Source organism: Crocodylus siamensis, chromosome 15 (assembly GCF_052110815.1).
Source record: "Crocodylus siamensis isolate JL-2025a chromosome 15, ASM5211081v1, whole genome shotgun sequence".
Classification (NCBI taxonomy): domain Eukaryota; kingdom Metazoa; phylum Chordata; order Crocodylia; family Crocodylidae; genus Crocodylus; species Crocodylus siamensis.
In genome coordinates this window covers 41,924,415-41,949,190 of record NC_143409.1, presented here as the reverse complement: position 1 = coordinate 41,949,190, position 24,776 = coordinate 41,924,415, and the positions used below count along the sequence as shown (strand labels likewise).

The 24,776-nt window shown below is 46.5% G+C and overlaps 1 protein-coding gene across 2 annotated transcripts in view; it reads right to left on the bottom strand.

Moving 5' to 3' along the window:
• The window catches only part of STRA6 (signaling receptor and transporter of retinol STRA6), a 45,371-nt gene extending 22,793 nt beyond the window's left edge, over window positions 1–22,578 (bottom strand). The window contains exons 1-6 of one of the 2 annotated variants that reach the window (XM_090029337.1): window positions 22,152–22,578; window positions 10,733–10,851; window positions 5,086–5,164; window positions 4,482–4,567; window positions 2,081–2,220; window positions 460–626 (exon numbers count right to left, since the gene is read on the bottom strand). In XM_090029337.1, coding sequence (XP_089885463.1) covers window positions 460–626; window positions 2,081–2,220; window positions 4,482–4,567; window positions 5,086–5,164; window positions 10,733–10,830 — 570 coding nt within the window. In that variant the 5' untranslated portion in view covers window positions 10,831–10,851; window positions 22,152–22,578. Of the gene's footprint in view, window positions 1–459; window positions 627–2,080; window positions 2,221–4,481; window positions 4,568–5,085; window positions 5,165–10,732; window positions 10,852–16,201; window positions 16,315–22,151 lie in introns of those variants that run through there. The other variant, XM_090029339.1, reaches the window with a different exon arrangement.
• Between the last annotated feature and the right edge of the window lie 2,198 nt (window positions 22,579–24,776).

Below are 24,776 nucleotides of genomic sequence, written 5' to 3'. Positions count from 1 at the left end.
CTTCAAACCCAGATCACAGAAAAACCAGGTAGGCAAACTCTTCTGGCTGTAGGATGGAATAATCCACCCGAGCCAGAGGCAGGTTGGGGGGTGCTAGGACCTGGCTGCCACCAGTTATCTCTATGGCAGCACAGGGAGCGTGCACATAGCTAAAGCCCCTTAGTGTCAAATGCTGCCAAAGCCCCACAGCCATGGGCTTGATCCAGTAGCTACATGAGCCAAATCTGGTCCAAAGGCCCTAGGCTGCCAGCCACCAGGTTAGGAGGTTATAAAGCATCTTAGATGGGAGCCTTACTACAGGTGACCACACCATGCTTTCCATCAAGTGGGATCCAACTTGGGGATAGTTATCCCAGCTTCAGGCACCAGCTATTCATGCCCCACTCCTTTTCTACTTTCTAGCAGACATCTTCAGCAACTGGCAGGAGTGGGCAAGAAAAACAATTTATTTGCCTTTACCTTGGATGACTGAGGGCAATCCACTTTCTGCCAAATATGGACCACACAGTGGCACCAGGAGAGCAAGCAGCCCATGAGGTACCCAGCTCTGTGCCGGACTGTGGCACATGCAATTAAAGGATAGTAGAAGGCAGGGTAATAGAGCAAAGCCATGATCTTCCAGTACTCTAGAACAATGGTTGGGGAAGAAAAAAAACAACATACAAGGGCAGAGCTCTCAGTATGGGCAAGGATTAACAGGCAAAGCAATGCGCTTTTGTACTGCATGGCAGGTTAGAAGATGCCAAACCACCCAAAGCTGGGAGTAGACACCCAGTCCAAGCTGATATAAGAAGGACATAGCCACTTAGCCAGCAACTGCAGCTCCCTTCCCTTCCACCATCACCCAAACAAATCCCTATTAGCCAACCACATGCAGGATGCCCCCTGAAAGATCTTAGCTAAAATGAGGCAGCAGCACTAAATTTCAGTCTCCACACAAAATCAAGGTTCTTGCCTTCCAGCTCCAGCACATTTTGGCTAATTAAACATAGTATGTTTAGAGAAGGTGAGGGTCAGCAAGCTTTTAGGAGCAGCAGCCCAAATAATACACCTCAGTCCAAAGTCAGGTCTTCGCTTGCAGCCTGAACGGCAATCCCCCCAGCTGCTGAAATGCCACCAAGAGTCCCAACACAGTGGGCCACGTTTGGCCTGTGGGTCAGATTTCTGACCCCTGGTCTAGAGAAACATGAGGATCAGTTTTCAGAGCACTAAATGTCTAGAGTTCAGACGGGCTAAGTTGTGGCCCATGCGACTTGTCCACATGACCAGACAACCCACACTCTGCCGCCCACCACTGAATTTGAGGTCTTCAGCAGTTGCTGAAAAGTCAAATAAGTGGCAGACAAAGAGGGAGCAGGGTGAATGCCTTCACTGTCATTCACCCACTAGGCTCCAGAGCCACACCAACAAACCACAGTCCCACCACCAAAAGGTGAGTCATGGGCTGGAGGCAGCCTGCAGAACCACACAAGTTGGATGCCTCAGATTTAGAGGAAGGTCTACCCTTTCACTTCTCATCAAAATCAGATTTCACTGATACCAGTGCAAACAAGGGAGTGATAATTCATTCCCAGAGATAGACAAAACAGAACATCCCCACAAAGACTGGTCCAATCTGAAGCAATACAGCCTTCCTGCCTGGGTCCTTTCCAAGCTATAGCGTCCTATAGGATGCTCAGAATGGTCCTACTTTGATGTAGCAAGACAGCAAACTTGGTGGGGGGGGGGAAAAAAAACACACCACACATCAGTAACATGGTCTTACTGTTGCTTTTGGCAGATAAAATATAGCATAATTAGGCTAACCTTTGTCCAGGTGAGCCAAGAGTACTAAACACTTAGTAATATAATTTGGGGAGGGAGGAAAGATGTGCCCCTGCCCTCCCCCCCACTCTCAAAAGAAAATAATTTGATTAGTGTCTATCACTGAGGAAGCAGTTTAAAACCCTGAACTGGAAATCTGCGATTAACTAGAATGGACTATGGAAACATCCATAGTTTCCAGTGGGCCTGACTGACTACTTCAGATTTACCACCACACATATCCTGATGGACTCTTGCACAATAGCAGCTGTATTACCTCGATTGTGCTGAGAGGAGTCAGGGATGAAAGGCAGGGGGTCCTTATCCAACACCAGCACACAGAGAGAGGAGAAGAGGATTCCAAACACTGCAACCACCAGCCCTTGGTTTCCCTCTTCCTCTAAGAAATTCACAGGGCTGAAACCATCCAGAAAAGAGAAAGTCTAGATTAGAACAGACAAGGCATTCCCTTACCTGCCCACGGAGCCCCTTCACCTGCTGCACAGGGCACTGTGGTTTGGGACCCTACTTGCCACCCCCATCTCCATCTCCAGGAGACAAACCATTAATACATCCAGGTAACAATTTCCTAATCCCAGCTATTTCAAAGGCTCTACTGGGAGGTTTGTAGGTTGCACCCATTTCCAATTCACCAGCAGTGCTAAACAACAAGATATATTGAAGCAGACAGGATCAAGTCCTCCCTATGCTCCTTGCTCAGAAATGGAGCTCCAGACTTCATTAGTCCATGGAAATCCACTGTGCTTCCAGGACCTGCCCCAAGTTACTGCTGTGAAGCCAATAATGGGGTGGATAATTCTTATTTCCACCTTACCATAGGGGTGCAACAGTGATTTACAAGCACATTTAGAGTGTTTATAGTTTCCAATAAGAGTAACAGAGCAAAGAATGGTGAACCAGGTGGAAAGAAGAACAAGAGATGTTCTTGGCATCGTAGGCATTTAAGCAATAACCTGGGCCCACTCCATGAATAATGGCAGTTCACTCACCACCTTTGGTCTATGCGGCAAGTATCAAGCTCAGCCAAGCGCACAGTTTGAAGAGGCCAGATAAAGTAGTATGAGCAAAGGTCTGAGACACAGAAGGATTCCCATGAGAAGGGTCCAGGTACTGGTAGAATTAAGTGGTATTCCATAACTAGGAGGGGGAATTAGTTCTTCTGGCACTACACGCCTCAACCACCATGCATCAAGGGCACAATGAGGTTCCCTTTGCAGCAACACTTAAGGGGTTTTAATGCCTTTTTAAAATTAAAAAAAAAAAAAATAGCCCAAAACCTTCCAGGCAGCCTCTACCAACACAGTGCCCAAAAATGGGACTAGCAACCAGGACAAATAGTTACAACAACTCAAACAGCTGTTGTAGTCATCGCTGGTAGGTGCTAAAGGACATAAGTTGCCTCATACTTGTGGGTCAACATCCTTTGGGAAGAAATATGAAGAGGTGGTAAAAACACAAGACTGGAGGAGAAGGTTCAGAGGTTATACAAATATAACCACACTTTTTTGTTGTAGGCCTCACTGCAGTATCAATAAATCAACCATTGATCATCAGTTGTTTTAATCCACAGATGCACCTCGAGCGGGTCCAAGGAGGTGATCCTCCCCACCTTTGCGGCACTGGTCAGGCCGCAGCTGGAGTACTGCGTCCAGTTCTGGGCACCGCACTTCAAGAGGGATGTCGACAGCATGGAGAGGGTCCAGAGGAGGCCACTCATATGATCAGGGGGCAGCAGGGTAGGCCCTATGAGGAGAGGGTATGGGACCTGAACCTGTTCAGCCTCCACAAGAGAAGACTGAGGGGGGGATCTAGTGGCCTGTGACAAACTAGTCAGGGGAGACCAGCAGGCACTGGGGGAGTCCCTGTTCCCCCAAGTGACCAGGAAGAACGGTCACAAGCTGGCGGAGCGTAGATTCAGGCTAGACATCACAAGGCGCTACTTGACGGTCAGGGCAGCTAGGATCTGGAACCAACTTCCAAGCGAGGTGGTGCTGGCTCCTCCCCTGGGGGTCTTTGATGAGGAGGCTGGATGAGCACCTTGAGGAGGTTGGATGAGCACCTTGCTGGGGTCGTTTGACCCCAGTACTCTTTCCTGGGATGGCAGGGGGTCAGACTCGATGATCTGCTCAGGTCCCTTCCGACCCTACCAACTATGAAACTATATATTCCAGCAAGGCCAACAACTGCAAACTTGCTAAGCCATGAGAAGCTGGCTAGAGAAGACCTCTTCCAGCACACTCTCTGTACGCAGCCCTAATGGAGCATTTATGGCTTAGAGCCCAATAAGCATCCTAGAAAAATTGTGCTTGCAATTTTACTACAAGAAATAGTTAGGAGGAAGAGCTACAGGCCATGTTTTAAAACACAGAATACCCAACACCCACAGGTCAGAAGTCAAAACACTCCTGTTGAACTGTGCTTGGTTGCAGCTCTTCACAAAGAGCAGAAAAGTGAAGTCAGAAACATGAAGGCCATGGTGAGGATTTTCTAATTATCCCCATTTAAAGGGGACAAGGAATGCACATATAGAAACAAATGGAAACCTCTCTAATTGCAGTTAATGTTGTACATAAGGAGTGGAGTGGAGTGGTTGGCTCACATGTATTCTGGATGAGCCTCCCCATTATGATGTGCTAAACTCTAGGCCATAATGGTACCTCAGCAGTCCAGGTGCTCCACTCCAACAGCCTTTACAAAGCTTCTTTCGTTTCACCAGAAAGGATAGGCCTATTAATACAGCCAGCTGCAAAGAAAAAAAAAAGGGAATTATGCTCACCATTGTGATATCTAATGCCAGGAGGCAATGGTTCTCAACTTTTATACACTCATGGCACCCCTCAGAAAAAATGCCAGCTCTTAGTTTTCACTTGTTTTTTTGTCTACAGAAAAAAATAGAGTAGTTCTTCTGTTGCACAGAACTCAGACCACAGCAGATTTTTTTTTTTTTTTTTAAAAAAACACAACAGATTCCTAATTGAAAATCAGAAGGTTTATCTTGCAAATCATGTTGGCACACAACATTGCACGGCACCTTGTAGGACCCTTGAAAGCATCTCAAGGCACCCAGTGTCTTGTGAAACCTGGTTGACAATCATTGTTTTACAGGCTACAGAAAGCCAGACTAGATGAACACAGGCCAAGAAACGTTACCCAATAATTTCTGAACCAGTTATATGGATGGATAGAGGAGACTTCCTTCAGAGAGCCGAGTAGCCAGCCCTAGCCATACCCAGAGCATACAGAACCTCTGCAAATACTCACTGATATGGGAGCCATGCAGATGTGGTACAGGCTGGAAGGGATGGTAGGACTGCAGTCTGCGACAGCACTAGCAAGCTTACTGGAAGAATACAGAAGAGAAATAAAACCCAATTACCATTTAAAATATATGAGCTTCATGAAGGAGGAGCGGCATAAAGGGATCAAATTTACTGTGACTACTTAGATGAGAGTTCTGCATTACCTGCCATTCCAGCCTTACGGGAAGATGCTTCTAATTCCACAGCTATTGTGCTTGCATCAATATATTAGCCATCCAAATAAAACATCTCACACACACATAATGGGGAAGATGACATATTACAAAATGCAAGAGGGAGAACCAAGATGAAGGGGCAGGAAGGTTTGATTTTTTAAAAAGCAAAGCTTTAAAAGGTGCTAATCTTTGCCTGGTTTGTCTTAGCAGCACTTAAGGAAGACTGATAACTGCATACAGTGTATTTACAGGTTTCAGTACCACGCCAAGGAGTTATTTAGGGTAGACCAAAGGTGAAAGAGCTAAGAGCAATAGGATTCAGTTAAATTTAGGGGGAAGCTCAGGAGATAAGTTGCTTCCTAAGTCCTCGGTCTTACATACATAGGGAAAAATAAATAAATAAATAAATAAACAAATGTTTTGTCGTTGCCTATAATGAGATCAAGGGTTGTTCTGAAGTTCTGAAGAAACTCCCAAGGGAAATTGTGGCAGCAGCATTTCTTGGATAGTCTGAGCAGAGTACTGGAGAAAGGTGATAAGTTCTGATCCCACAGAGATCAGTAGGCACAGAGGGCTGAGATGACTTTTCAAAAGGTCATACCTGCAGTCATGGTGGAACAAGACTGAAGCCTTGAGCAGCAGATTTCTAGTCCCACATCCATAGCAATAGAAGGATTCTAGTAGGACGGCAACCAAACATTCAAGTTGAATTGCAGCTTTTCGACACTGTCTAGAATTCAGTCTCTCAAAAGCTTTTCCAGTACCAGGACATGGGGCGGAGTGGGGTGGGGAACCAAAAACAACAGTACCACAAAAATAGCCCCCAGCATGTCTATTTTGTCCTAAAACACCAGGAGGACAGAACACTTTTGGCAGTAAAGGAAAGGTGAATGAAGAGGATGATTTGAACATTTTCCAGACCATTATAAAGGTTCGGCAGGAGTTCAGGATGAAGCCTTGGTCCGTTTGTCATTCATTTTGATGGAACACTACAGTAGGAACAAAGATGCTTTAAAAATAAGCATCTTCACTTCTTGATGCCACATTTCCCATAGGTTCCTTGACAGCGATGTAGCAGTTGGAGACAGGGCCTCGTTCCATTGCCATTCACCCTCCATATATACCCAGAACACCCTTAAAATGTCTCCAATACACAGGAAGCTGCTCAACCCTCAGAATTTGAGGCCAGGTGCCTGTACACGAGCACAGAGGCTGCTCCAATGCTCTGTAATTGCAGCACACTGGAGCAGACTCAATTAACCGAGTCTGCTGGAGCGTAGCAATTACCACGGTGTCTCCTGCATCAGTGTCCCTGTACTTCTGAACAGTGACGGGGGTGCTTGAACTAAAACTCAGTGATAAAACTTGTTGCTGCCACTTTGCTCTGTATGTTTGGACAAGACTCTAAAAACTGGAGCCAACAGAGAACGCAGAGGAACAGGCCTAGCAGCCACCAACCAGCTTTGTCAAATGCCTCCAAGATGTACAGCCTTAAGGGCACCATAAAAACCTATAAGGAGTCTTACTATTGACCAACCTTGCTTTCAGATAGCCAGTCAGGCCACAGTGAGCACCAATGATCAGAGTTATTTTCTCTACTAATGGAAGTTTGCAGCCTGAAGTTTTCATAAAAGTTTCACATTTGTAGAGAAATGCTGTTCTCAAAACTACCCAAGCCCAAGGGCCCTTCCCTTCCAGGCACCAATGATGCTTTTGCCTATACGGTCTTCTTCAGATAGTAATAAACACCCTTTCCAGAAGTGGGCATGAAGACTCCTAGGAGGATCTGATGCTTGAGTCCCTGCAGAAGGGGCTCTTGAGACCACAGTTAAAAAGCCTCGCACAACCCGAGGCAAGACGCTTATTCCCACCGTGACTCAATTCTCCCCCCCCCCCCCCCGTCTCGTCCACTTGAACTGCAAGTTATTTAAGGTAAGCCCCACCTCCGTTTGTGCAGCACCCAGCACAGAGCTATCGTGGTTGGGGAACACTATACAAGCAACAGCATTTGGTACACCTTACCTCCCCCTATTGGCAGCCTCTTCAGCATGGAGCTGCTTCTCAGGTCCATGACAGATGGCTCACCATAGTCTTCCACCAAGCTGCTGATCCCCTTGTGCTTCCCAGCCTGAGGCAAGGAGCAAGACCAGCCAGGTTGACAGGCTGCCAAGGATGCCATGTGAGGGACCAGAATCAATCCAACCCCTCCTCTGTCCTCTCCCTCAACAGGGAGAGTCTAGGGGTTTGGACCTGGATGAGGAGGGCATGTCCTTGAGAGCTGGTAAATACTCAGCAGGACAGATGTCAGGAGCTGAAGCCAGCTTCTCTTCAGCTGGTGGCTACAAGCTGTCAGCTGGAGGGGAAAGACCTTGGAAGGAAGGAAGACCAGAGCCAGGGGTGGGGGGAGAAAGAGGGGAAGGAAAGGAAAAGAAGGGACAAAAATAGACCAGATGAGGAAGGTAGACAGAATAGAAAATAACAACTTTTAAAACCAAATCCAAGATGCCTCAGTGGTTGGGTCATCCAAGACCTTGACATCATCTTGGAAGGAATCCATTTGCCCCCCAACCCTCTGGCCAAGCCACTGTGTACAATGGTTTAAAAAAAAGTCCCTAAAAATAACAGTGCCCAAAATTGTTAGTCACTTTTGCAAGTAGAAAATGGGAAGTCATTATGCCTGCAGTGTGAGCATCTGCCAGATTCTTGCTCTATCAAGTAGGCCACTAACATTTGAAAGCATACAATCACAGAACAGGTTGCAGGCAACAGAAAAAACAGCCATGTAGTGACAATATGTCCACCTAGCTCATTTTTAAAATCAGAAGATCTCAAAAGGGCTTAAACAACCCTGAGGTTGATCAGGTTCAATATCCCCATTTTAAAAAGAGGTAGAGAAACAAACGCAGGGAGGCGAGTGAAATGACTTGCACGAGTGTCATGCAGCAAAAGCTAGAAACAGAACCCACATCTCCCAAATCCCAGTGTAATGTCACTTAATGGAAGAAACAGCCTCCCAACAGGGAATCAGCTAAGATCATTGACTTTCCAAACCCTACTAGCAAGGAGTCTGGAGAAGCATTCAGAAGTCCAGATACTTCCCTGAACCTCCTAGCTGGAAGAGAGAAGTCAGGCTGAACTACTGCTATGGTTTCTCTTTACTGAAAAAGAAGAAAACAAAACCACCCCACAACACCTCACACACGCATGTACACACACTTTTTTTCTTTTCTTTTTTTAAACTAAAACCCTAATGGAGAAGCAGCCCTGTAATGTTCACTTTAAGGTTTACTTCAGCTACCTACATTGAACTCCATCATACAGATGTAAGAAGGCTTCTTAGGATTTATTAAAACCTTAAAAAGGGAGACATCCCAATAACACTTTCAATGCAAAACCATGTTGATGCAAACAAAAACCAAAAAAGCAGGTTCATTTGAGAGACTGCCAAGGCTTCCCTTTTGCCACAAAGGCAGTTCTGCCCTTGTGAACTACTACTTCAGCTCCCCTGCTTGTTTGAACTCAAGAACGCAGCAGGCATAAGACTAGGATCAATACAACTCCGAGGTTTTAGACCCTCCAGAGTCAAGCAAGTTGTTTTTAGTTTCATCCAAGTTATTCCATCAATTCTTAGCAATCATTTGGCTCCCAGCCAACATTAGATCCATCTCAATTATTTTTCCGTGAGCTGCAAGAGGCTTTTGAACTTCGGTCAAACATTATTGCAGCTTGAAATTCTGGTCCTTTTAATTTTCTTCTCTCTGCTCTGGTAAAAACCTCACCCCTATTTGCAGCCATAGAAACACAGTTTAGCACTTTGCTCCAGTAGGATACAATTAAAACAAAACACACCACACCATTCCCCTACCACCATCCCTACTCATCAGCTTCAGGAAAGCCATAACAGCCTACCTTGGGCCCAAAGCAATGCTATGGGCTCAAGCCTGCTTCCAGTGCTGGCAATAAAAGTCAGGGTGAAAGAGGATGTGCACCGTTTTCAAATGTGGCAGAATACTGGAAAGGTCTGTTAGCACATAGACAATCAGATTTTAGCAGGAGCATGTTAAATAAGCAGAACAGTCACTGCGACTAAGCATATGATGCTCAGTGGGTGGCAGTGTTAAGGAAGTGCTAGTTGCCATCCTGGAGCCATTGCTGAAGATGCCAGCTTCACAATTTACATTACCATATTCTCTCACACATATAACACAATTTTTCCAGCAGCTGTTTTGGTTAAGATTTCAGTGCACATGATGATACGGGAGGACCAGGCAAAAGCAAAAAGTAAAGCCTGCACACAGTCGGCAAGGAGCAAAACTTGAGCTGGCTCAGCTCCCTAGCTGCTGCTACTCGGAAAAGACCTCTCTCGTCATTCTACCTTTGGGGGGGCCGGGGGACAAACAAAAGGCGTATCTGATTCAGGGGCACATCGCATGGGAGAAAATATGTGGTATATGGATACATGGCAAGAACACATGGGAGTGACCTATAGGTACAGTGACCTCACTGCGAAGCAGGCTAGTAGCAACGGAAAATTCTGCACCCTGGCAAAGTGACTGCCTACCAGGCTTCAGTGGCACAGCTCAAGCTACCAAGCATTTCCAGAGAAGGGTGCCTTGAAGTACTCATGTGAAGAGACAACAGAGGGAGCAGAGATGCTCTCTTGCAAGGCAGGACAGTCAGAGCTGGCACACGGCACCATCGCTGCTTTAGACAGCCTTCAGGTGTCCTCTCTCACCTAAGATCACAGGACCAGAGTCCCAACAAGCAGAACCCCAAGCAATGCCAGTACCCCTTAGAGTTGGTTTTAATTCACAGCAAGATAACACTGTTAGCATTAATGGTTGGCCCATGTCAGGTCAAAGCTCTAACCAGCATAGGTGGCCTCTTGGGCTACTGGTAGGGCATGCCAGTTTTTACAGCCAACGGTGTGCAAGGGAGTGACACATTACATCTCATCTAGGATCCTTTTGGCTGTGGTGACAAAGGAGGCATCTGCAGCTGGATGAATTGTAGGAAGAGAAGAAAGGCAGCCTCCAGCACCAACTCTGGAGCCAAGCTTCAACTCAGACCCCTTGATCCATAGGGAGACATCACCTCCAACTACCCAAGGTAGTTATTCTTTTCTAACTGATGGGAAAACCAGAGGCACAGGTCCCACTGTGTGGCTAACCACAATTAAGCGTTCCCATTGCAGTTCTAGCTAAGCCTTTTTTTCTAACAAAACACATTTCCAAGTAGTAATAGCAGCAAGGAAGATTTTGGGCGGAGGGGTGGGAAAGAGTAGAGAGGGGAGATATATGCATACATAGAGGAGCTCTTATTTTCCTTAAGCCACAGACAAAGTTTCATTTTATGGGAACTGGAACTCAGGAGAATGATAATCACTTCCAACCACACTGGGTTAGACAGAAAAAAGTAAGGGTTAGCACTTACTCGTCTTGCGGCCCCAAGGAGTCAGTGTACCAGTCATTGCTGGAGAAGTCATCATAAGCGAAGGAGTCCTGGCTCATCAGGGAACTATTATTTGCCATCTCCCTCTCTCTCAGCCTTCACTAAAAAGAAAGAAGAGAAAGATTTCTTGCCTGCTGTTCCTTAGAGACAAAAAGAAACATTATCCACAAATCTTCTTTCAAGTATCTTCTCTGGGTCTTTCCAGGGTTGTTAATATTAAAAAGTAAAAAATGTTATGGTCTGGGTAGCACACTTTTGCTCTCTTTCCCCTTGTGAAACTATGGTTGCACACCCCTTTGACAGCTGATGGACCTAAAGGAGAAAGGGGGAAGGTAAAAAAATAGAAATAAAAATTACTCTCTACAAAAGAGACACCTTGATTTGAAGATACAGAGATTAAAGAACTCAGACACGGCTTATCAGGGTCCTCTCTCCTCCTTCACCGCACCTACCCAGCCTCAAGATGCTGACAGACTTGGAGCCTGCATTTAGCCTGCTTACTGGCATTAACATGAATGCTCAGAGGCAGCACAAGGGTCAAGATTAGGCTTCCCGACAAGATGCAACTAACCTACAAAAGAAATAAAGGAGGCCTGTGAGGTAACTGTATGCAGGACTAGGCATTTTAAGCCTCTGACCCACATAGTGCACAGATATGCCAGTTGGAAACAGTTCCCTCCCAGCTGATGCTGCATCTCCACTGCTTTAAAACTTCCCTCAAATAATGTCCCCAGGCTCCAGAACATCTCAAAGGATTTCTGAGATCAAAGTAAAGGGGAAGGAGAATAACCTGCCTTATTGCCAAAGCTTGCAGAACCACAGAAATGCAGGTCTGGTTGCAAGACCATGGCAGACCCTGTTCTTCACACTGAATGAAAAATTTATGCAGAGACAAAGCCAACAGCTGCACCATGAGGATTTAAAGGACGCTGAAGAGATCTCTGTTATCTCACTCTCTGCATTACTCCAATAAACTCCATAGGAATCAGCGGGGGGCAGGGGTGTGGAAATAAGCATTTTGCCCTAACTGAGAAGCCTGACAAACATCAATGTGGAAAAGGAGAGAGAAAGAAAATTAGTGTTTTTCCAGAGTTGGGAACATAATAAAAGAGGGGGAAGTCTAGTCACGTGAATAAAAGCAGCTTGGATTTCAGAAGGGCTATATTATATATATATATATATATATATATAGCGCGATCAGTGAGATCTGCAGAAACTCCGCACCCTTCTTCAAAAAACTTCATTTTAAGATGCAGGTTTGAGCATGCTTTTAATATGATCCCTGGACCCTTACTTCTTCCCTGCCCCCACCAGATTTAAGGGGTGGGGATTGGAGGGGAAGGAATACTTGACAACTACCCCCCCCAAAATGTTGTTTGCTCTTACCAGCAATAGGCCTCCTAACCCACCATCTCACTTCAGTAGTAATAAATTCAACAAACCAAGAGTTTTCCAATGCATTTCACCAGCCTAGTCATCTATGAGACTCCCCCACCTTCCGGGTTCCCATAGCCACAGAATCCAAGCACCTCACTCAGTCTTGGATGCACTTCATCCCGATAATATGCCCCAGAGATGGGGAGCGGGAGGGGGACAAAAATAAAGAGTGAGAAATAGCACCACCTCACCTCCATTTTAGAGATAACAAAACAGAGGTACTAGCAAGTTATCCAGTTTACCCAAGGTCACAAAGGAGATCTGCAGAAGAGCAGGGAAATCTGAGAGCATTTAGTTAAAACTAAGATATGACACTTATTCACAGACTGGACTTCCACCAAGATAAATTTAACATCCCCAAGAAGTGTTTTTCTTTTTGTTCTTCTAGCTTGTTCAAAACAAAAAACCAGGAGGACTGGAAATGCTCAAAAAAGCAGCCAGATTGAACCTGACCAGGTTCAGACACAAACTTTGGTGGGGAAAAAAAAAAAACCAGGGTTATTTAATAAGGTTTAGATTAAAGCATCATCTCACCCCTGCAACCCCACCCCTGTAATCTAGAAGGTCCCAGATGGGAGTGGAGTGGTCTTGAGCACCCTTTAACACATTTATACCACCGCTCTCCATAAATCTCACCATAGCAGCCCCACCAGGCTCACAGCAGCCCCACTCGCTCTTGTATCAGCTGACGGGAACACCCAGCAGCCACATGGTATTCCATGCCACTGGGGTGTTCTTCTGCTCTAGCAACTCCAAGGTAGTCATTAAAGATTTGCACTTCGGTGACCTTCCATGAAAGTCTCCCACAGCTGGGAGTGGTCTCCAGGGCAGCTGCTAAAGCTGTTCCAGAGCAATTCCCAAGCAGCTGCTTGATCAATGTATCTAGGTAGGAGATGGGAAACGCACTAGATAAATGATGCTGCCAGTAGCTTTGTGCAACACTCATGCTTACACAGCTGGCAGCTAACAGTACTATCTATCACTTACTGTGCATGGCTTGACAACTTCAAAGCTCTTTCCAATATTACCCAGCCCAAAATGTGTCATATCTCCAAGGGAAGGAAGCCACATGAGTTCCCCCAGATGAGAAAGTTACCCCAAGCCAGGCTCATCTGGCCATACTCCAGAGTCTAGGCATCGGCCACAGATTGATGCTCTGCTTAATATAGGTGGGGGCTTCTTCAGGTCTAATTGCTCCCAGACAAGGGATCTAAATGCCACCACACCCCAGCTCCACACTGTGAAGCTGCTCCTTGGGTCCAACCCATTATGAAAACAAGCCTGTATTGCAAATATGCCATATTGCTGCTTAGAGAATCTAGACTGGTTTTGAATTGAGCTCTGGTTCCAACCCATGCAGCCTTATCTTATACAATTCAGGGTCCTGTTTCCTAGATGTTGGCATATGTCGGGGGGGGGGGGGGAGGAGGATAACAGTTCCCTGTAGAGTGTAGTCTAAAAATGGACAAGACTGACACAAGACCAGGGAACATGGAACAGAGATGCACAGAGAGATCTGGCAATTTGCTCAGCGGTAAAGAGGGTATCATGGCAGAACCGGGCATCAAACCACCAGCGGAACATCCCAGTCCAGTCCCATGATCACAAAGCTTTGCCTTCCTTAATAGAGGCTCTCTCCTACCACATGGCCTCTCTTTGTCAGTTAGTTACAAGCCATCAGTAGAGCCGAGTAGGGAAATTGCCCGTTCCACAAAAAAAAGAGGGGGTATGACACTCCCTAATCTGATCAGTGACTTATACTTCAGGTCTCCCACCCCACAGACCAGCAGTCTGGCCACCATTAGGGGTGTATATATAAAAGTTACTTGTTTTGCCATTTAAAGCACATTATTGCTGCGACTTAACAGAAGAAGTGCATGGTTTTACAGCACTTTAAAAAATGGCTACAAAACTTTAAATGAATCCTTGTTACATGAAGTATTAAGTTGGAAGCACTGTATTTTACAGCATTTTAGACACAGTCCTTGCCAGGCCAGGACTCTCTTGGTCTATCTGGTCCCATGTAAACCAGTACAGCCTGTTCCATGGTTGGGCTGCCAGCGACTGAACTGGCACCCCCACCTGGGATAGTCTGGGTGAGGAGGGGTGTGCAAACACCCAGCAGTACTAAAAATGAGACCTGTCAAAGGGCGGGTGAGCCCTTGGTCATCTATACCTGGAGAGGACATGGGCAGCACCAGGTCACTTGGTCTGAAGAATCACCAATGATGCAAAGCAACTTGACTAACCCAGGAGAGCTGCTACAGCACCCGAGGTGCCCAGTCACAGCAGCCTCAGGAATGACTTGACTTAGCAACCTACAGCACTTTAAATAACTTCTGTACACTAGTCAAATTTCTCACCACTGAAGCTGCCCCAGGAAGCTGTGGGAGCCCCCTGCCTGGAAAATGCAGGAAGGGCTCCCCCCCAAACACTTCACTTCTGTCATGTTTAAGAGCTCTGTAACTTTATACTGCTATAAAAATTACAGTGCTGCAAAACATGCATGGAGCACTTCTGCCCACTTATTACTAAGCCAGGGGAAGCAATGGTCTTTGCATCCCAATTCAGACAAAGATGGGAATCCAGTCTCCAATGGAAAAATGTTAGTTTCAAGTGGAACAACATAAAACCAAAACAGCAAACAAACAAAAAAGTCGATTTTCCAGGCATCCCTTTGTTTCGCCTGTTTCTAAACCAGCCCTAGGCAACTGTGACATCACCTTCCAGGAATGTAGCACTCAGTAAAAGAAAGGCTCCTAGGAAAGATATGCAATTTGTGACAACACAATAAAAATCTTAATAGCTCGAGGCAGAGAGGGAGGGAGAAGGAAAAAAAAACCCCTGTCATACACACACACACACCAAACAGTTACCCAACCAGAACGGGCCAGGGCAGCTTTTCCTGAGGTGCCTGCATTTAGAAATTGGTTTTCCATGTGCAATTTTTACCAGTCTACCAACATTTGGAGCCAGAACTTCTGATGGTGTAAGTCACCGTCCGCAGAATGAGGCCACTTTATACTACAATCTGCCTTTTGACCTTTAAATTAAACACTGTTCAAGTAACAGGCTGCCCTCTTTTCAAATCCGCTTGGCTTTTGGAGTTCCCAGCTGTTCTCCCTACCCCCCGGACTGAAGACCCCCTACCCTGCCTTCTCCAGGCTTCACCCTATCCATCCCTGCCAAGTAGTCAGTAACATCACCACAATATTGTAGTTCTCTTTCCAGGTTTTAATATGTTGCACCCATTACTATGGCTCTGAACCATCAAGTTGCAGGTCTTCTAGTAGAACTAGCCAACACTTGATACAGCACCTCTTATCCTAACTGAGTCAAAGGATTGGCAAGCTCAAACCAAATACTAGGAGAGAGATTGCTTTGGCTACTTAAGAGATGGAACATAGTAGCTGCTGAACAGCATGCAATAATGTTACACAATGCATTAGGACAGGAGACGAAAGATAATATCACATCTAATCCAAATAGGATATTGAGGAGACAGGGAGCACTGACTCAATCTACTCCTTGCAATAAGTTACAATGAACCTTCCACTACGTAATCCATGCGTATATCTCAAGTTTCTGTCCAAGACAAGCAGAAACACTTCCTTCAAATGAGTCTTGTGTTGCCAGTTATGGAAACATCATAGCTCACAAAGAAATCTTGCTGCTTTGACCCAAAAGTAGTGCAGGAACCAAAGACAGTGCAGAGGAGTCTAGATGCCTCGGTCTACTCAAATGTAGAAAACTAACTAGGACTGCAGTGACCCAGGCACAATGCAGAGCTGGAGTTGAGGCCCCTGCAGCAGAAGTCAGAAGCTGCTCTGTTTGTAACAAAATTAAGGAGTTTCCAGTTTGCCAGAACTGTGCTTTACCCAAATATCTTGCAGAATCCACACACCAAGTTGTGAGGCCTGGACTTCATGTATCATCTTTAATTTTCACATGCACACAGCAGCTCCCAGTAGCATGATGGTACAGGGTCAGTACTGGTCTATGGAGGGATCCTACCTTACAGTGTTATGCATCCCAAAGATGTCCCTCATCCAAGTGTGAATCAAGCCCAAGCATGCCTAACTTCTGAAGCCTGATGGTTTCTTATTGGTAGGGAAAATGAGAAGAGAAAGGAGGTTTCAGTGCTGCTTGCTCTCAGTCGCCGTCTGGAATGTGTAGTGGATTCTCAGAAAACATCTGTGACAAAGAAGCATCTGCTGAAAAGGAGGAGGAGGGGGACACGTAAGACAGTGTCCCATACTATCATGGAGTGGCCCGTCTATGGCTGGCCCTGTGGGTGGGGGCACTGGTGTCCCCCTGTGATCTTGTGGCCAGTCAGATATAGGATACCACAGCTGGCCAACTGTATCATTGCAAGGCAGGCTTCCTTGGACAATTCACCTATTGCTTCTAAGAGAAAAATCCCTCTCTTACACCCATGTGAACAAGAGCCATAGATATGGAGACCTGGTGGTTGGCACTTGGGCTACAACACAGAATCATAGAAAGTGAGGGTTGGAAGGGACCTCAGGAGGTCACATCTAGTCCAGGCCCCTGCTCATAGCAGGAACATCCCCAGCTACATCATCCCAGCCAGGGCCTTGAAAAACCTTGAAGGATGGAAAATCCACCACTTCTCTGGGTAACCTGTTCCAGTGTTTCACCACCTTCCTAGTGATAATGTTTTTCCACCCCAATGTCCAACCTAAATCTTCCTTGCTGCATAAAGGGCTCAAGTCTGATGCAAAATTAAAGCTTCCAAAGCCAATAGGTGTTATCACTACTTCAAGCACTTCACCAAGTGGATAGAAAGAGGCTCTTGTAGTATTGGAGAGTGGGTCAGACGATGAAATAAAAAAAAACATGGGGCTTAAAGGAAAAGCCATATAGGTCCTCTTGAACCTGAGGAACATTGCCTCTGTAAGAACAAGTGGATTCCCCTGACTGATTTGTGACATACATCAAGCAATTACAGAATTACCCTACCAGGCTTTCATAATGTTGCTTAGAGATCTTGGCCCAACAGACCCGATTAACTTCATTGTGGAGCCCGGTGCTGCAGAATCTGTTCCACACTAGGAGAGAGAACCAGAGTCAGCCAGATGTGCATCCAGCACAGCTGAGCTATGCCAGTTTATGAAGATGGAGGAGCAAGCCCAGCAGGGAGATTTCCATTGAGGCCCATCTACTTTGGAGCCCTCTTGAGCCATCATCAGGCTCATCTCCTCCAAGGACCAGCTGGCTTGGGCACAGCAGTAGCCAACCCTGCCCCTGTGGTCAGACATCAAAGATGGTAGATGTTACCTACCCCTCACTTCCAACAGAGCTGGAAGCAGAGAGGAATTCTTCTATTATCCAGCTGCACAAAATCCCCACTCCACCTGAAACCTGATCCCTTTGCTCCTCTAGCTAACCTCTGCCGAGGAAGTCTGGGTCTTTGATCACAGCAGCACCAGCAGAGATTGATGGTCTCAATAAAGCCCCTTCATATTCTTCATTTCCCTCTATCTATCACTCCCAGGGGAGCTTTTGCATCCCACCAATATAAACAGAGCAGGGAAGAGCTGAAGGCAGGAGGGGGGACTACCTACCCCCCACCCCAGTATAATGACAGCACACTGCGTGTGGCTTTTAATAAAAATGATAAAGATCACACTCCAGAGCCGTTTGGGGAGCATTTTATTTTTATAAAGGGGATTTCATTTAATTCAATTGAGCTTCTCACAGCAGCAATGAAATACAATAGAAAGCCTGGCTATAGCCAAGCCAAAACACTACAAAGGCATTGCTGCATCTGCCAGAGATAGGTTGGTTCTTCACCATTTGTTTGGGTCACTGGGTTTGTTTCTTTTGCAAGAAGGATAAGGGGAAAGCAGCTTTTCACATGTGCTATTTGCACAGGTGCCTGTCAACCAAAGCAGCTGCAAACTTAGCAGCAATTAAAACACGCAACAACCCATGTACAAGTTGTGAACCATTTGCTGCTAGAAACCCTCTCTGCCTATAAGCATCAAGATATGCTGTCACCAGCATGTGTCCTCTGTATTTGGGGGGGGGGGGGCAGAGGGATGCTGGGAAATAGCTGAGAGCACAAGCTAGATGGAGCAGCTCAGACCCTTAACCAGACTTTCCTCACACTAGCAGCATCATACAGAGAATAAGGTAAAGTGAGGCAGGGACTTGAGTTCAGTTGTTTACCAGTTACTTGCTCACACAGGGGAAGGAAAGCAAGCTAATTCAAGAGATCATTATCCCACAAGCCACTGAATAAAGTTGGCAGCACACACACACACACTATTTCCAGTCTCCCTGTAGCCAAGTGCCTTCAAATTAATAGCACCTCTGCCCACCCCCTGTGCCCTGGCTGATCCCCTGCAAGATCAGCATGGATGCACGGCCTTTCTAATCCTCAGGACATCACCGCCACAGGACAAATGCACCTGGGCAGCAGCACCAGTGTTTGATCTTCCACCTAAGCACAGAGCCCTTTCAAAAGCCCACCCTGGGAAGCTGCCACAGCTCTGGGGGAGCAGGGCTGCAGCTCACTGCATGGAGGATGAGGATGTCTGCAGTCATTTTCTGCAGACAAGGATGCACGGATGGAACAGAGGACCTGGATAGGACCTGTGAGACCATCCATCATGAGCTTCTGCAGGGCTCAGGGATGCAGACTCTGATCGCAGCACATGCTGGCTGTGCCCACCACAAACACACACTTAGTGTGGTCACCTGCATGCTACCATGGCACTCGTCCCCCCATTTGCCTGCTCCCAGCCTGGGTTTGTTGGTGCCACCCAAAGCTGCATAATGCACAAGATCTGCCCAGCAGCACCACAGACATTGGCCCTGGCAGTACCACTCCCTCACTGCACCACCTTCCCCTCTGAGATAGATTCAGGAAAGGAGAGCCCTTCGCTGCCAGGGGACACCTCTGCATATCTCCATCACTTAATACAGCTCAATTAGAAGCTGCAGTCTCAGGCCTCTTCTGGTTTAGGACAGGCTGTTGATGCCAAGTTCACACAACACGCAGAGATAAGCCGTTACAGCAATTTTCCTACTGTCCCTCCCCACTCTTGCTCATAAGAGACTGCTCTTACCTTCTTCCCTAACACAAACAGTTCTGACTTCTCATGTTTTCATTCCCCTTGGAGAGGCTATTATGGAGTCAGTATCCCATTGGTCTCTAGTCATTAGCCATAATTGAATGCATCACAACAGCAACAACAGGCTCCATTGTGCTGGGTACAGCACAAGGTCAGGGGCCCATTGTGCTGGTCATTGTACAAATATGTAGACAGACACAGCCCCTGCTCTGAAGAGCTGCCAGTCTAAATATATAAGGTGTTCCAGGAATGGGATGGGATGGGATGAGAAACACAAGGAGGGCAAGGGACCTGCCCAAAGTCCCACAGCAGGTCGGCGGCAGCGGTGGAACTGGACCCCTGGGTGTCCAAGTCCTAGCCCAGCACTTTGTCCACTGACCCACTCTGCCTCCCAGCATGGAAGCCAGGCTGCTCCAGGATTTGACCATGCTTCACTATGATGTTTAACCCCAGAACAGCTGCTTAATCTACCAGCATGTCTGTTGGCTGAAAGGGAATGCCTCCAGCTGTCTCTAAAAGCAGAAGAGACACCTGTCACGCAGCCAGGCAATTCAGGTGCAGCACACCTACTATGCTAATAAATGGCACAAGCTCCTAACACACCAACTCCTGTAAAACTTCACTAGCCTCATTGCCATGATAGCAATCCTGCCCTGCTCCCAACTCAGGGCTCTGCCATTAGTAACATGACAGGGTAGCACCCACATGCTGAGCATCTTGGTTGTCCAGACCTGAAAGTGTGTGGGACACAGGAAACCCCAAGGCCTTTGCTATCCACAGGCTGATGAACTGGTAGTGATAATCGTTTCCTCCTTCCCAGCTTCCCCCACCTACCCCAAAGCTGCAGCAGGATTTAGACAACACGGGGGAAAGGACCAGGCAGGGCTAGGAGCAGACCGCAAGGGACACTTGCCTTAATGCCCAGACACCAGCCAAGCACTTTCCAGGCCTTTCCTGGAAGCTGCTCACCCAGTAATGTCCCAGATCTCATGCACGCACTTGAGGCTGATACGCTGCTTCCCCACACCAAGGTCCCACGTCACAGTGGTTTTGTAGAGTGCCACTCCCGCAGAGCAACAGCAAGATGGCCCCAATTTTCTGACCCTGTGCATAAATGCAATAGATGCACAGCTCTCCCTAGGTACAGAGCACTGCTCAGCCCTCCTCCCAGGTAAGTTTGCTGCTCTGAAGTCTGACAAAGCCCTGGTTTTTGAGAACATGGAGCCATTATGAGATCTATTTGGGGTGGGGGGCAATTCACCCACTCTTAAAGGGGCCCAATAGTCATAAGTTTCCACCTTTACAAAGTCTCTAGAAACCAGAAATCCAAGGCCCCCCTCAAATCCTCAGTCACATGAAAGAGCCTCAAACAGAAGTACAGGGCAGCAGGAAGAGTAAAGGCAGCTGCTCTGCGACATTCCTTCGCAGGCAGCTTTACAAATGCACCCTGGCTGGATGTGTAAAATACTCTCCGCTTACTCCTCTCCTGGGCTTCCCCCTGAACACAGCCAACAGACATAAGGAGAGTAAAGCCCGACACCAAACTCAATGTGTTGATGATGACCAAGATAGCCTGGTCTCCAAAGGGCACTAGCAGTAACCCTTTGCATCCCCAGTAGCTCTAGCTAGCGCCTTTAAAAATTGCACAGCCAGACATTTTAGTACCAACTTGTGTGTGAGAGGGGGGAATTTATACTTTAGAACATTAGCTGGTTTTTCACCCCTCGCAAGAACAGAAAAGTTTAAGCAAGACCTGAGAAAGAGATTCATGATCTTTGCATCAAAGAGGCCGAGACAGACTTCCCACGCAATTCACGTTTCATCACAGCCAAAATCCCCTCCGATGGAAGCTTGCTGCCAGAAGAAGGCAAGTTCTAAGGAATTCCAAGTGGTACCAGGAAGGAGTGGGGGTGAAGGTATTTCTTGGTCCCAGTCGCTAGGACGTAACTAGTTATCAAGCTCTGTTTAATACTACCAGAATGATTCTTTCAAATCATCATGGACCTCTAAGGGCAGTTTATTTTTTTATCTCCCTGAGACTTGTGGGTGGGAGTCTGCTATAAAGCACTCCAATATAAATACAGAATCACTTCTTGGAACTACCTCAGTCACCGTAGCATAAATCTGATGAGCGCAAACAGAGTTTAGTCTTTTTGAAGAACTATTGTTTGCTGCTTTATAGCCAGCGCATAAGAAAATAAGGCCGTGAACATGCTGATTAACACATAAGCCAGTTAAATAAGATGCATTTTGAACAGTGATGTGATTTCAAAGAGTTTAATTGTCCATGAAAAAACCACACACATACACCACACCACCACTTCAGGATTTCCCAGTCCCGAAAGCATGCATTGCATCGCCTTAATTTTGTGTGTGCAAGTAGTCACCCAGAAGTCTACAAATCCACTCACATCAGTACAGTTAAAAGGACTCACAACTTTGGAAGATCAGCACCCGAGCAAACAAAATGACAACAACAAAAGTCAAAATGTACATGAAACAAGCACCCACCATTCCCCGCTTCTGCATCCTAGTGCTTCTTCCAGGTAGTATAGTAGTAAGAAGAGTTTTAAAGTGGGAAGCTAAGAAAATAAACTCAGGAGACATTTGTATAATGCCTGTTCCCTTTATGATCAATCAGGAACATGACACTAGCGTAAGACTAAGTGCCTTAGGCAAACCTGGAGTGGCTACAATAGTGTTTACAACCTGGAGCAATAAATATTTTGTTAGCACTGCAGTCCCACAGATTCATTACTCTGAATTACCCTTACTGTCCCATCAGGCCAAAGCAAACCAGCAAAGTTCCCCCTAGAACAAGGAACAGGAACTTAAGGCAAGCCACAAAAGTAAAACATTACCTTCTCCAATCAAGTCTCCTGAGATAGCAGCAGATGCACTGAACAGTTTGTCCTCAGCAGCAGGTAGATAATTATCCTGTTAAAGCACCACTCTCCTTAGGAGTTTATAATAGTATCCACTACCCCTTTTCTCTCTTTCTCTCCTACTTTATTTAAAGTTGCCCTAAGAGCTAATTGTCCATGGGGCTGGGAGGCAAGTGCACTCAGCAACTGCTGCTGCAGCTGTAGCTGTTCCTGCGACTTTCCTAATCTGATCAGAGGATCCCAGCAGAGATGCAGCCATGCAAGCTTAAAGGCAAAGTTCAGCACACCGGAGGGAGAAGGAGGGAGGGAGAGAGAGAGAGAGGAGGCTCTCTATTGCTGAGGAACTTTATCCCCTTCCATTGCTAAGAGGGCTTGGCTTAGGGCCATCCCAGGGCTTAGAAAATTAAAAACAACCGGTCTGGCCTTTGATTATCAACTGCATTTCTGGACAGGCAGCAGGGGATGCCACACCCCCACAACAAATGCTCAACTGGTACCTAATCATATCCTCCCTCCCCAAACTGCTGCGAGCTGTGATGAGTCCCTTGCCCTGACAGCAGTTCAGCCCCTATAGAGGATAGGGAGCTGGGGGTAGGTGGTTTCACTCCATAAGAGTAACCAAATGAGCTCCCCTGCAGCAGTAAACGAATTCCAGCTCTAAGGGTGTCAGGGGGGCTCACTTAGTAGTGGGTGTGAATCAGCTGCAGCTGCTAATGGGTCACAGCGCCAAGACTTCGGCTTGTGGAGGGGGCCCAAACTGTGGTACGTGTACCCGCAGGGGTACGCAAGACCTCTCTGGCAGAAATTGTCATGGCAGGTTTCATTTTCATTATATAATAATTGACATTTAAGGGGTTAAAATATGCTGGTAGGGGTATATGGGCAGCTGGTATATCTGGAAGCAGGTATGCGATAAGAAAAAGTTTGGGAAACTCGGCTAGTATAAATCAGTTGGTTTCAGCTGACCTGTGGCAAGTTGTACCAGCTGGGGAGCTGGCCCAGGGGCTTCTCCTGTGTTTTCCTCCTGATTACTTTGCCTTGTGGCTTTACTCCAACGACACTGGGTTGCTCCTGGGCCTCATGGGCCTGATCCAAACCAGATGGGGGTTGGCAGGGAAAATGGAGAGACCTTTGTATTTGTTTTCACGCGACCATCTTGCTGGTACAAGGGAATGATGCCTGTTCTAGTCACAGGCAGTGCCAACTCAAAACAGCAGTACCACCTCCCCCCAGCCAGTCCACCCAGGCCCTGTCCACGCTACAGCATGAACCCATTGCTAATTGAACTGAGTGGAGCACCCATGGGTGTCATCCCATATCAGGTGTGAGTCTATTGCAGTTCTGCAGGGCAGAGCTGTGTCTGCTCTTCTACACTGTAGTCATTACAGGGCTCTTGACATACTTATCCCACACATCCTTGCAGTGGTTTCTTAGAGATTTCAGGAAGTTTTTTGGAAGTTTTTGCAGAGCCCAGAGCAGCTGTGAAAAAAGAAGCCAAGTTGTCTGGGTCCGTTGGAAAACTCTTCCACCTCCCCAGGGAATTTGCCTTTGTTCCTGAGATGCTGGGTCCATTTCTTAGGCCTTTTCAGAAATAGAGGTGAGGGCAAATTCTCTGGTCCTCTTCCTGCTCAGTGGGTGGTATGGGAGGGAACAGTAGTAGGGGACAGATTCCTGAGACCTGAAGTTCCTGGAGTTCATCATTAGAGCAGGTCAATAATTTTTTACCAAGGAGCATTTTTTTTGTTTGGAATTTGTGATGCTCCGATTTTCTCTGATGGGCCCAATGCCCTGGCTAGAGACTACCTCTCCCGTGATGCAATGCAGCTTGCACACTCCAGGCAACTGAGCTTTGATCAAAACAAAACTAAATACAACTTTATTGGAATGTGGATGAATTTGCTAGATGATATATTAAGTTTAAAAAACACAGCAAAGTAGGCAAATGTACTCAAAAGATATTGTTTCATTAGGCCTGTAGTGATGATAGTTAAAAGCACACCAGTTACTCAGATTCATAATACAAGTGCTAGGCTTCTTAAGATTCCTACACTTCACTATTATTTGTTTCCACTGCCAAGTTAAGGTTTTTAATTAGAACTAAAAATGGTCTTTAGGGCTGTGAAATGGAAGAGAGAGATTCCCAGGAATGGCTAACAGACAGCTGAATTGCAGAAGAAAGGATAGCTTGATTGCTGGAACTTGAAAAGATTTGTTGACACCTATAGAGTGAAGAGCAATAAGCAGGAATCAGGTAGATTATAATGAACCGTGAAGTCAATTCACCCCTTTAGCACCACCTGAATAGAAATACTGCTTCTCCTCCTAGGTGGTTGGCTTTCAAAGTTTAGCTGAAGCAGGAATCAAAGGAGGGGGTGCAATTGCACTACTGCATCCACACCAGATCCTCTTTCGGGTGGAATGGCTCAGGGACAGCAAACCCAGAAGTGACAGGGAAGGGACCAGACAGTTCTTTAGGGCAAGTCCTGTCTCATCCTATGTATGTACAGCAGATGCCAGATCCTTCAGCACCCAGGGTTGGTGGAGGTGGGGGATTATTTCTACCATTGGAGACTGAGAAGTTAGGAGGGTGGGTGTGGTAAG